General features: G+C 39.5%; 1 protein-coding gene across 2 annotated transcripts; it reads left to right on the top strand.

The window, feature by feature from the left end:
• The first annotated feature begins 183 nt into the window (after positions 1–183).
• On the top strand, positions 184–13,194 carry cmtm4 (CKLF-like MARVEL transmembrane domain containing 4). 2 transcript variants are annotated; one of them, XM_077519485.1, is made up of 5 exons: positions 184–642; positions 745–969; positions 6,524–6,700; positions 10,300–10,398; positions 11,643–13,194. In XM_077519485.1, exons 2-5 carry the CDS (start codon positions 784–786, stop codon positions 11,805–11,807), a joined length of 627 nt encoding a protein of 208 aa, XP_077375611.1. In that variant the 5' UTR covers positions 184–642; positions 745–783; the 3' UTR covers positions 11,808–13,194. The 2 variants fall into 2 exon arrangements, with proteins under 2 accessions (XP_077375611.1, XP_077375610.1); XM_077519484.1 differs by having other exon boundaries at positions 187–969; positions 11,643–13,193.
• The last annotated feature ends 292 nt before the right edge of the window (positions 13,195–13,486 follow it).

Genomic DNA, 13,486 nt, shown 5'->3' with positions numbered 1-13,486 from the left:
TAAGAATGTCACATAAGTAGCAGGCATTGTATTATAATCGTACCCAGTAAAATATCCCCCCCGGGCCTTCACTTGGAGGGGTTGTATTGTTTTACATCAATATGAAGGCATTGCCAACTGGAGAGAGGGAGAACGAGAAAAAAAAAGAAAAAAAAAAGCTCGCTGTCGCCGCGTGTTTCTGGCCAAAGTTCGCTTTTCCAGACTGCTTGGAGGAAGCCGAAACTGGCGGAGAGTTTAGAGTGTGCAGTTTGAGAGGGGCGGAGACATGGCTGCCCCGCATCCACAAGGAGTTTAGCCGCGCGGAGCTGCCTCAGTGCGGGTTGCCGCTACCGGGACAGCAGGCCTCAAGTTGACGCAAAGTCACAATAGAGTTCTCGCTGGATCGTGATGGATTCGTGTTATTTGGTCACAGAAAAGGCTTGCTCTTCCCGGTAGGCGTGTTTTGTTTTTTCTTTTTCGTCTACTGTGGCACTCTGCAGAATCGTCTGCGGTTATGACTGTGGAAAACAAGTGACCCGCCTAATAGAGTTCCAAGTGCCTCTGTGGGAGAGAAGCAGGAAACAGCCCCGGGTGTCGACCTCCTTACCCCCGTTAACCCTACATCGCGTCCCGGTGGGACGCCCGTGAGAAGTGGACATTCCTGTTCGTTTTCTCCGTCCTCGTTCCTCGTGTCGACATGGAACAAGTTTGGCTCCTTGGCGCATAGAGACAACCGGGTAACATTTTTTTTTTTTTTTTTTTAAGTTGGACATTACAAGCCCTTCCGCACCGCGAGGAACCACCATGAGGAACACAGAGGAGGCGGAGGGCTTGGACGGCGAGGCCTCCAACACCTCCATGATCTCTGGGGCTAGCAGCCCCTACCAGCCCACCACCGAGCCAGTCCACGCGAGGAGTGTTTGGGGGGGCATTCGGTGCGACGTGGACTACCTCAAGTCTTACTTTGGTATTTTAAAGGCAGTCGAAGTGGTAAGTTAGTTCATATGTACTGCCTGGTGGACAACAGAAATACTCCACAAAACAGTCCCCAAATTAGCCACTAACATATGGCCTTCGTGGATTTAAACTACACTGCGTTCAAGTGATGGATTAAATACGCCCAAACAAAGTGCGAAGGACCGTCTGGTTAGTGTTTTTGTCATGCTGACTGGCTTTGTAAATGGCGTTGTATTTATTTATTTTACATACTGTACAAGTTGTTGGCTATACATTTTATGATGAATCTCATATTTATAATTCCCTGTTAAAATAATAATCATTAAAAAAAAAAAATCCAAATTACTTCCTGGATTCCCCCCCTCCCCAAATGATGTTTACGCACCTGTTTGAATATGACAAAGTATCTTGAATCAAATTTCGTACAAAATACAGAAAAGATGAGTAAATTAGGTGGTGATATCTCAAGTCATTGTTGTATGTTGTAGTACAGAACAGTACAGGGAAATACTCCCTGACAATTGTACATGAGGAAAACAACAGTTTAGTCAAGACAACAATGTGTGAATTGAAGGCATCTGCTAGAAAAACAGTGGTCTTCACTTTCTCGCAGTTGTGCGTCACCCCTTACTGTTGTATTGTTTTAGGTGTAAGTAGCCAGTGTCAAGAGGCTCTACATGTGGTAGTCAAGCTCGTATGTTTGCTTGAAAATATGAAAGTGGGCTTTTATTAGGATAATTCTGCCATAGTGGGAAGGCAGCGGCCTTTTTTTTTGTTTTGTTTCAGCAAGCATGATAGGTGGTGAGTTTGGTGCGTGAGAAATTCAGAGCCCTGACTTCAACCTCTGCAAATGTTTTGGGGATGAGATCCTCCTTCCAAGTTCCAGTCATAACATAAGTGTGCTTCAGAATTTAATGTACAGTATTCTTCACATTCTATTACGTTTGTGTTACTTTATTCAGTATTATTATTATTATTATTATTATTATTAGTAGTAGTAGTAGTAGTAGTAGTAGTAGTAGTAGTAGTAGTAGTATAATTTACCTTTTAAATGGGCCACCTGTGAGTCTGGTGGAATCTGATGTGAGTCTGGTGGAATCTGAGTTCACGCAATCATCTCGACAGAAAAAGTGTTTACAATTAAACCCAGGCAAATATATCTATGTAGGAGTTTTCTGTGCTCTCATTACAAATATTCTGTCTGATTGGTCGACACTTCTGCTTTGATACAGACTTTTCAGTTTAAGCTCGTCATAAAGTATATCTCCTTCACAAACAAGGACAGTTGAACTCCATCCAAGTTTGCATTTGGTATGTAAGTGGAAGCCTGCAAGTCTCACCGCCAGATGGTTTTTCTTCCTTAGCCGGCAGTTTTACTGCTTCATTCTGTAAATGCTTTGACTCTGCCCTAAATGGGGTCATGTATTTATATTCTCTGCCTGATTAAGGTCAAAATAAAGAGATGGCGGACAAATGGTGAATGGACAAACTCTGTAGCTCAGTTGCTGCTAAGGGGTTATTGGAGTGTCATAGTATTGTTATGTAAATACTGTTTTAAACTGAAGCAAATCCACTTTCCATGGGTGAATAGAATGATCATACCAGCCTTTGCTGGTCCTCTACTAACAGACAAACTTACTGTACTCTATAGACAGACCATCCACCACCCAACCCCCCTCCGACCACCCCCTTGCGTCACATGAAACCTGACCATGTTTTGTCCTCAACAAAGCTCAACCCATATTCAGACAGTTCCCCATTCACTGTTGGGAATTTCATGACACTAATCACTCTGCTTCCCAGCATCTTTGAAAACTGAAGTTGTCCTGAACTGAAATATTGCGCCCGGATGTAATGAACTTTCCAGATGCTCCCAAATATCTGTGAGCGCTTCCCGCTACGAGAGACACTGTGGTCGCTCCTGGTTGAAATGTTACTTATTCAGCTCTGGGAGGGGAGAAATCAAGAATGTTGTGCATGCATGTGTGGATAAATTCATGCCGTCGACTGCATATTCACCTTATTCGCTGTGGTGAAATATAAACTGCGCTCGGGCTAGCTACGGTTTCCAGCATACAGACTGCGGGTTGCTGCTCAAGCTTTCCCACGTTTCCATTTTGTGGCTTTTTTTTTTTTTGCACACATTTGCAGTACTTGTATTTTCTTTGTACGAACAACGGTATCTAAAATAATAGTTATGATAATCCTGGTGTAAAAGCAGTGAAGAGGTACTGTGCGATTATGTGTTTGCACAGACTGCATAGGGGTGAAGGTGGTCATCTAATCGTTACTTAAAAGATTATCCAAAGGGAAGCTTTGTGGCCCCTCCTTCTCCTCCTCCTGTTTGGCAGCTCAGCACCTGCTAACACGGGCTTTTGGAGAAGTAATGCTTTTTCTCTCTTAGACGTGACATCATCACCCCTAAGCATTTGCAGCCTTGCACTTTTGTTTGGGTGTAACCCCTTTTGGTTGTGTCACAGACAAAAAAGTGACTCCGACTTTGTGATTTGATAAGTTGTGGTTCCCGTGTTTCTTTAGAGGAGGGGTGTCGGACTTGTTTTTGTCGCGGATCACATTGTAGTTTGGATTCCTTCGCTTTGATTGTGATTGCTTTGAATTACAATTACACAACAAAATGATAAATAAGTTTTGAAATCAGAGACCCATACACACAGTTTGTTCAATTATTCGGGATAGACTGATAATCGGCCTGGCCGATTTTCTCTGCCGACATGGGGACAAGAAAGGTAAATCTTAAAACAATTTTAAATAATCTCAGGGAACTATTTAAAATTTCAGTTAACTTTATGAGATGCTTGTGAACATTTTTTTTTCCCAACAGCAAAACAAAGAAATGTTTAAAGTTTAAGATTTACAGTACAGTATTTTCAAATTTTGGGGAAAAATATTTACTTTAGATGGTATTTACTTGTTTAAGTTTAGAAATATAAAAGGATGGCTATTGTGTAAGATGAAACAAACAAAAACTTCTACATTTTGAAAAGTCTGAACATTTGTTCAATAAACATGCTAAGACATTACAACAAAGTCAAGATTGGCATTTGTATTTAAAACAAACAAACAAAAATGACACCAATACCCCCCCCCCCTTTTTTTTTTTTTTTTTTTTTTTTTTTTAATGAAAATGAATATTGGCTCCAAATATCGGTTATCGGCCTCTTTGACTACTAATAATTGGTATCAGCCCTGAAAAAAAATTAATAATAATAATAATAATAATAACCGGTATATAATTTAAACGTTACATTTAAAATAAATGTAATGCTGGCAGTATGTCAGCGTTTTGTTTTTTTAAAGTGAAGATAATTTGTTATTTGGGTATTTTTGCAAGAAAAAGATGGATATAATTTGCTTTGGCGGACCACATAAAATCACGTGGCGGCCTCAATCTGGCCCCCCAGGCCTTGAGTTTGACAACTGTTTGTGTAATTTTTAAATTTACCACATGCATGGCTGCTGCTTAACCTTTATGAAAAATTAAACATGAGTTTGTTGTTATACAACAGCAGACTTGGTGGAGGCGGGACTTTGCGTTGATGTTTTTCTTGGTTCTGTTGAGTCTCTGGGATTTGGACCGAACTCACCCAGTCGATAATCTGCATGTGGTTTTACCGTGCCTCGAATGGCAAAGGAATACCTAAATAGCGGAATTCTTCCCATACCGTGGTTTGTTGATGACTTGGCTGGTGGAAGGCATCCACACAGGCTGCCAGAAGTGGACTCATGAGATGAGTTCACGGCCTCGGGTCTATTCATAAGACAATCTCTTCATCATCAACACAGCCCAGAAAATTCTGCATAAAAACTCTCAAATGGTGAAAGGTGGAGTCCATTTTGTGATGAAAAACTGTGCAGTGCATTTTTTGATGTTATGTACAGTACCAGCTTGCCTTAAAAACAATATGGTGCGTACTATAACACAGCAGACGCACTCATTCTTAGCATTGTTCGACTGTTTGCTATAATTCCATTGTAAGATTATATTTGGTTTTCATCGTAAAGCCGTACATCGCCTTCTGAAGTCTTGTGCAAACATGACCTTGATATGAAATGTAATGGTCAATAACTAGCTAGTCAGTACGGGTACAAAAAAAAAAAAAACATGGTTAGCCAATGAGAATGGGTACATTCGTGAAGAATGAGTAACTTGGGTCACCAACTGTTTTCAAACAGAGCTTCTTGAATACTGATTAATGCAAATGGCTCCCAGTTTGATACTCAATTCTGAAGTCACACATTTACTGAAGTTATTTGGTGTTAAATCATCTCCGCATCGTCGTAGCACATGCTAGCTTTTCTCCACGTGTACTATGACTTGGTCATGTGCTACAGTGCTGATCTTTAATACCCCGGAAAGAAACCAGACTCACAAGCGATAAGCCTGAGCACAGTCGCAATGAAACGCGTTTCTGAGGCAGTGGAATAGTGTTAATTTTCCATCCAACCATGCATTTTCTTGACCGCTTATTCCTCACAAGGGTAATTTCACATTATATTTTATTTCATCCTTTTTGATGGAAAAACAACTTCACATACACAATTAAAGTACATCAAAGTACGCTACAAGCTATCAAGTTAGCTAGCATTAGTTTGCAGTTGGATAAACATTATTGTTGGAACATTTTAGCCATTGGATTAATGTTACGTTATAACTATAATTTTATTTATTTATTTTAAACCTTCCGCCGTGAATCCACCTCCTGTCTGTCCCATGTTTGTGCTTTTTGCACTTGCTAGCTGCATAATAGAAAGTGGGTGTGTCACTGTGGGTCACATGACAATGTCACAATGACAAAAATCATATAATTTTCGTCTCGTTTTTTGGTCATGAACTAAAATATCCGCAGATTTTAGACTAGTTTTTATTAAGTGAAGTACATTTTCGTCTCCATTAGTCCACGAAAATGCATAATTGAGTCCCAGTTATTGTTTATTAATGAGGGTTTTAGTCTAGTCTAGTTTTTGTCCAGTGAAAAATGTGTTGATGAAAATATTTTTGTTTAGTTTTCATTAACGAAATTAACACGACACCACAGTGTTTGTTTAACAATGTTCTACTTGTGCTTTTCAATATGGTTAAAAAAAAAAAAAAAGCAATAGTGAACAGTGTCAAGTTCAACACGGCCCGACGAAATAAATTCAACATGGCTAGTCGAAGAGAGACAACAGTAATTAATAACTTACGTCGTTGTGGTAAAAACCTGATTTTGAATGTTATGAGGAGGAGGACGAACTTCGTTCCGGCGCCTAAGTATGACGTTGCTCACAAAAAAATATGCCACAGCAAATAAACGAATTTGATTGGCCCGGCCATTTCGAGCCGGCAGAATCGCAGTCAATGGCAGCCTTTCCAGACCCACTTTTTTTCTTTCAAGAAAGTGGGTGTGGCTTTCCAGGCTATATCGTTGACCCATGCAAATTTTTATGTGTGTTGTCAAATTTACACCAATGAAAGTGTTATTGAAAAAGGAAAGCAACATAAAAAATGTGATCTCACTCTTGACATTGCCCCTCCGTTGTTTAGATGGTTACAACTGTCCCTCTGCTTGAATGTGTCTCCCTCTAGCTCCTGTCACTGATTGGCTTCATCTGCATAGAAACCATCATGATGTGTTCCCCATGCAGCGGCGTCTACTTCTTCGAGTTTGTCAGCTGTACTGCCTTTGTGGTCACCGGCACACTCTTGGTCATTTTCTCTCTCAACCTGCACACCAAGGTGCCCCACATCAACTGGAACCTCACGGTTGGTACAAAAGTCGTCAAAGGTGTCACAAAGTGTTAAATGCTGTAACTATGCATTTGTTTTTAGGCGTAGTCATGCTACACTGGGAGACAGGCTTTCTGTAGTTAGTACAATATGCTTCATCCATCTGAGTATGGAAGTTGGTGGGAGGCGCGATGGAGCTCCGCAGTGTTACTAGAGCGTGCAGTGTCAGCTGGAACCAAATGAGCTGGTTGGTTTTCTTGACACTGCTTGCTTGCCTTTTTACTATTTGCCTAAACACACAAGATGGTGTTGTGTGAGCAGCAGCGAGTGGAAAATGGCTTTTAGCTATAATTCCAGAAGCCACACAAGCTTACATGTCATCGTCAAGCAATGTACATTGAATCCAACTGTAGCTATCAGGTGGCCTTTAAGCTTAGTTGGTGTGCCTCAAGCAAGGAAAAATGCTGTTAATTTAGCCTAAATGTGAGTTTTTGAGTGACTGCAGGCAGTTTGTGTACAGATTTAGAGAAATAGGCAACCTACCAGTGACCAGCAGCATGTAACGGTATATACCTTGAAATTCTCATCTCATTCTTTGACATTTTTTGCATTCCCGCATTTCCTTTTCTTCTGGTTTACTGGACTGTGTGGTTACAGCTTAATGTGTTTTCCACTCATTGTACCTACGAGAACTGAGGAATCAGCATGATTTATTCATCGGCAGATGGTCTTAGTATGTCTTTTGTGTGCTTAAAGACTTGTTCTTATTCTGTTTTACATTGTTATGATGATCATGAGAACAGGAAATAGTCTTTTGTTATACATTTTATTAAAGGGATAGTTCGGATTTTTTGACATGAATCTCTATTTCATCCTCACCTTCAGTGTGTGCGATCATCACTGACTTACCTCTGACAATGTTCTGTGACGTGAGTTCTGGTCCGGTGTTGGATGAGAGGAAAATAGTCCAGCACGTTGGGTCACCGAAATAAAGTGTTTATCTTCTAAAAACAATTTGTGTTCAAAAGAATGATACATTTGCACACTAAACTCCTTTCTGAAAAAAGTCAGACTCCATTACTGTCGGGCACTACTTTTCTGTTCATTGGTATCACTGCGCGTCGCCCTGTAGACAGCTGATCCGCGCGCCTTCCGCCTTCGACAAGACAAACAACTTGTAGATTAGTGCGCGTCTATCAGCTGTATGCGGGGCGCCGCGCAGTGATACGAACGAACAGAAAAATAGTGCCCGGCGGTAATGGCGTCTGACTTTTTTTCCGAAGGGAGTTTTGTATGGAAATGTATCACTCTTCTGAACACAAATTTTTTTTTTAGAAGAAAAACGCTTTATTTAGGTGACCACAGCCAACTTGCTGGACTATTTTCCTCTCGTCTAAGACCGGACCAGAACTCGTGTCACAGAACGCTGTCAGGGGTAAATCAGTGATGATCGCACACACTGGAGGATGAAATAGAGATTAATGTAAAAAAAAATCCGAACTATCTCTTTAACATTGTTGCTATCTTTGTGTTTCATTCCCCTTTATTCATTTCAACTTACTGTTCCATGCTGCCATTGCAGTGACTGAGCAAGTTGTGCACGAGGGATTTGATCATGTGATTACGTGCTATGTGACTCCGTCTCCTCAGTTTCATCCTATGGTGGCTTTGGAAGTGCTTCTGGGAAAAGTTAGATCCTAAACCTCCCCCCTTATTGTGGAAATAACAGCACACACCCACAATGTTGGTGACTTTGGACAAATGTGCTTATTTTGCACAAATAATGGCAGCTGATTTAAAAAGTGTAAAATAAATCATAGATTTAAGACTTTTTAAAGTGAGACCATGTATAATTCTCTAGGTTATAGTGATACACATCAGAAAGATCATGGAATTCTCCTGGAGTGTTTCAACGCAAATTGAATAAAAATGAAAACGTAACCTGTCTATCTCTAAACAAAATACTTTAGCCCAATTTTATTAGTACTAAATACAACCGTTTCATAAATGTATTCACTCCGTTATTGTGTCACAGTTTAAACATAACAGCGCTTTCCAGACAAGTATGTTTTCCTTCCATCGATAATATACTGTATGTTTTAAAATGATTTAAGATGTTGTAGCATGAATTTATTTCATTGTTGTCCACACACACAAACCTCCTGCCACTCTTTTCTTTTTCTTTTGTGAATTAAACATTTTTAGGGCCAGCCACAATGAATGGAGTATGCGCAGACTGCAGTAAGCCGGCTCCAATGTTATATCAATGGAATGGAAGTGTAATAGAGTACATGAGAGAGGATTTTGGTTTTCAATCTGAATAGTCTTGAGTTTGTTACAACTTGCAAAACATAAAACATGAACATTTTATGGTGTTTACTAGGGGTGTGAATTGCCTAGTACCTGACGATTCGATTCGTATCACGATTCACAGGTCACGATTCGATTCGATACCGATTAATCCCGATACGAATTTATACGTCGATTGTTGCGATTTTTTTCATTCAAATTTAGAAAATACTAATCAGTCAACTTGTAGAGTGTAAGATTTGTATGAAAATGTATTATTTATTTATCTGAAACTTCAGTCTTATACAGGTTGTAATCTGTTTCATGTTTGAACAGCATTAAAATAAAATATTAAGGCTTAATGTTCCGTTCATATAACATTCTTCCATGCTCAAGGTGCGAATCCTAACCCGAAGTCAGACGTTTTGTTGAATATTTTTCCATTAAAAATGGAAGTTTAAAAATCGATTCAGACGCCTATTGAATCGATTCGAGAATTGCGCGATGTAGTATCGCGATATATTGCCGAATCGATTTTTTTTTAACACCCCTAGTGTTTACATGCATTTTATATGGCTGCTTTCAATTGCTTCAATGCAATGTTTTATTTATTTATTTTTCCTTTCTTCTTTTAGTTCTTGTAGAGGCACTAACTGAGGTCGGGCCAAGACTCGACCAGAGAGCCAGCAGTTTGGTCTGGTCTGGTGTTATTTAAGGTTTTACAGAGTGTCGGCTGGGCGAAAACATGGAATGTGTGGGACTGATGTGTAATGCGTTTGCTTCCCCGCATGAGACACGACCCTCAAAGATGAGATAAAATCCTGTTCAACTGGTTGTCAGATGAAACAGTGTGTGGGCGTGTTACAATATATGCTCAGTGGGTGTGACTCGGATTACGGTTCAAAATTTTAACACTGCTTTCCATCATTGCGGTTCAGTAATATGTGGTGTTACTAATTAACCCCCTTGATGTGACATTATTGTGACCGCTTTATTCATTGTAGTCATATGACCAAATAAATAAATAAAAACATTGCCTGTGATAATTGAAATCAAGCATCCCAACGTGATGGGCACGCCTATGAAAGGATTATTAATCCTTCCTGAACGGTCTTCAGGAACTCATGTAGGAAGTAGCAGCTCTCATTTTCTCCGCTTTGGGGCGGGGGAGGGCCCATGTCTGAACGATGCACTTCCTGCAGGTTTAAATGGGCTATAATGAAGCAACAGGGATGCAGTCTGGGTGGTTATTAGTGCAAACCAAATAGCTGTTTTGTTTTGTTTTTCTTTCTTTTTTTCAGTTGCAATCAAAGCAGATGCCTAATTCACAATGTGTGTTTCTGTAGGATTTGGGCAACACGGCAGTCAGCACCTTCCTCTTCTTTTTGTCATCTCTCGTGCTTGCGTGCATCAACCACAACACTGGAGCTGAAATAGCGGCAGTGGTGAGTAATGCGGGCGCAGGCTGATTGTCTAGATGCATGCATACTTCAGTTTATTCGGAGAGCAAATCCATTGTCCCCATTGAAATGAACTGAAATGTTATTTATGCACATTTTTTGTCGGATGTAAAGACATTAACTCTGTATTTTATAAAAACTATTAGGATAAAAAAAAAATGCAATTAATCTAAATATACAAGAAAATAGCTCATAGTAGGGCTGTACAATAAATCAAAATTAAATTAAAATTTGAATTATTATACTCCAGAATTAATATTATTAATACTAATTTTGAGTTTAAATTTATACATTTGCACCTTTTTAAAATAACTAATTTAATAAATTTTGTTTAATCCAAAAGGAACTTGCATAATAGTGTTTTATTTGTTATAATATTGTTTACGTTTAAACATTTTCTTGTTTTGTACAAAAAAAAAAATCAAGATTACAATTATTACCAAAACAATCATGATTAATATTTTCTTTATAAATCAAGCAGCCCTAGTTCATAGAGTAATTTTATAGTAATACAATTAGTTAGAGTTAAAGATATGGTATTTAAAGAAGTATAAAACAGTGAGTTCTGCAGCGTTAAGCAAATTTTTTTTTTCTGCCACTAGGTGGCATTAGCGTTTCATGATGGATATTGGTGACATAATCGGTACTTTTTTTTTTTTTTTTTTCATATTAAGAGTAAATTATTTAGAAACAAACAACTCATGGACTCCAGTCCATTTTGTTCATTGAAAATTACAAATAGTCCCCATTTCCTGCAAATATTTATTATTATATTTATTAATGTAAAATTGTGTGATAGTGACGCCTCTGCACAACATATGACTTCTTGTTCTGATGGACATTGTTAGTGACAGCTACGGCAAATGAGCCAGATATAAAACCGATGATGTTACGCGAGCTATCTTCCGGAGTTGGTGAATTGTCACTCCAAGTGATCTGTTGCAAACTAGCTCAATGCTAACTGCTAACCATCAGCCTACCAAGTGTGTTCCCCCTCAAGGCAGGGAAGAGGTGGTGGTTCGTCACAGTCAAAATGACTCATCCACTAACATTCTCTAAAGATGCATTGACTTACGAAGTGTCAATACTGTAGCTAGGACAAATTTTTCTGAACACAAGTGTAGGAACTGAAATTGTTTCCTGAAGAGCCTGTCCATATAATGTTCAGTATAACTTTGACCACAACAATTGTGAATTGTTGTTCACTTCCCATTTCCTCTTGTGTGCAGACATTTGGCTTCCTGGCCACAGGTGTGTACGGCCTAAACACTTTCCTGGCAGCACGGCGGTGGCGCCGCGGCAATGGCACGCAGAGAGCGGCTCAGAGCAGCGAGTACATGCGAGCGCGCACGGCCTCTCGCGGCGAAATGGAAGCGCGGCCCGAACTGTCATGAGCGCACCATCGGAATGGAAACCACATGACTGACAGCTGACAGAGAGGCACAGCACCTCGAGTGGAACGGCCTCCTCCACTTTGCAACACTTTGGCTGGGCGTGCTGAGCCACAGATGTGCTCATCGCTTTTGTTTACCAGGAATCCAATACAAAAATTCCACAGTAAAGAGGCTCACTGAAGGAATGGAAAAAGTCAAAGGTTCTAGCCACATTTGAATTGAGCTTAACCTCCAAACAGGCTCACTTCACTACTTTTGACTTTTCCAAGTGTCGCGTCTCCCTGTGGTGATGATGAACTAGCAATATGTTACTATGGATCAGTACCACAACTTGACCATTCCTTTCTCTACTGACACAGCTGTTAGCCAGACAAAACTGATTATTTAACTGCTAAAGATTACTCATGCTGATTTATTTCATTTTTTTTCTTCTGTCTTTGATGAACTGCCTTTTAATCTGTGACGTTTAGCCACTAAAAGAACTTTGCTGCGTGCAATCAAATATTCTATTTTTTTTTTTTTTAGCTGTTTCCAACTGAGTACCGGTAATTCGTTGAATTTATACTTATATGAAGGTTATTGCCAGCACAATGTTTCTTATTCCATTCAATTAGTTTTATGTCAACACTGTGAGTAAATACCACGAGACAAGAATGCTTGAATTATTTTGTCTCTCTTTTGCACGTCAACCGCTTCACTAAGTGGTGATGACATACAGTAGGTCTTGTTAAAAATCACACACGCATTTATGTAGCATATAGTAGTGTAAGCCCTCAGCCTATACTGCAGGTGTTGGCACACCTTGTTCATTCTGACATTTGCGTGACTATCTTGTGTGCTTCTGTGTAAGTACTTCTCATGTACTAGGTCTATCATAGAGGCTTGGGTTAAGTTTTTTTTTCCTCCGATGCTGTGTGCTTTTTTTTCTTTCTCTTTTTCACTTTTTGTTCACTTTAAAACATATAGATTTAACGGCTGCATTCTAATCAAACCCCAGTCATTTCTCTCGTTTATAATAATACGATCATTCCTTGACACTCCATTCATGCTTTTGGGTCAAAGTGAGCCAAGAGTGAATGTACTGTACTTGAGGCTTAACTATTTGACACTGCACAGAAAGCCCTGCTTCAAAACACTTTACTGCTTACTATTTAGCGCCACCATGTGGTCTTTCTACAATGTACTTTAGTAACCTTGTGAACAATCCACAACTGTGTTGCTTTAAAAAAAAAAAAAAAAAAAAACTATACACAACCATTCCACTCCATTTTCATTTATGTATACGCAGTTTACTATTAATACAGCGAAAATCACTTCAGGTATTTATTATGCAATGCCTTTATGTTAATTCTGTTATTAAACTAATTGAACCAAAGACTGGCTGGATTTTTCACTGTTGTGTATGCTTGATGTAGGGTGCTGCTATAGACGTTATCAGCTATATATATATGTCCATCCATCCATTTTCTTGACCGCTTATTCCTCACAAGGGGCGCGGGGGTGCTGGCGCCTATCTCAGCTGGCTTTGGGCAGTAGGTGGGGGACACCCTGGACTGGTTGCCAGCCAATCGCAGGGCAGCTATATATATGTGATAAACTTAATTTTGTAATATTTAAAGTAATTTTAGAACCCTATAGGCTGATATTTCAATGCACATACATACAATACAAACTGTCCA

Source organism: Festucalex cinctus, chromosome 4 (assembly GCF_051991245.1).
Source record: "Festucalex cinctus isolate MCC-2025b chromosome 4, RoL_Fcin_1.0, whole genome shotgun sequence".
Classification (NCBI taxonomy): domain Eukaryota; kingdom Metazoa; phylum Chordata; class Actinopteri; order Syngnathiformes; family Syngnathidae; genus Festucalex; species Festucalex cinctus.
Note: the sequence above shows the minus strand (reverse complement) of the source record. Positions and strands in the feature narration are given on the sequence as shown.

Bases quoted from the DNA above. Each gene is read 5' to 3' on its own strand.
- cmtm4 (XM_077519485.1), top strand. From the start codon at position 784: ATGAGGAACACAGAGGAGGCGGAGGGCTTGGACGGCGAGGCCTCCAAC. The intron at 970-6,523 runs GTAAGTTAGTTC...GTCTCCCTCTAG, and splicing joins TTTTAAAGGCAGTCGAAGTG to CTCCTGTCACTGATTGGCTT. The intron at 6,701-10,299 runs GTTGGTACAAAA...GTGTTTCTGTAG, and splicing joins ACATCAACTGGAACCTCACG to GATTTGGGCAACACGGCAGT.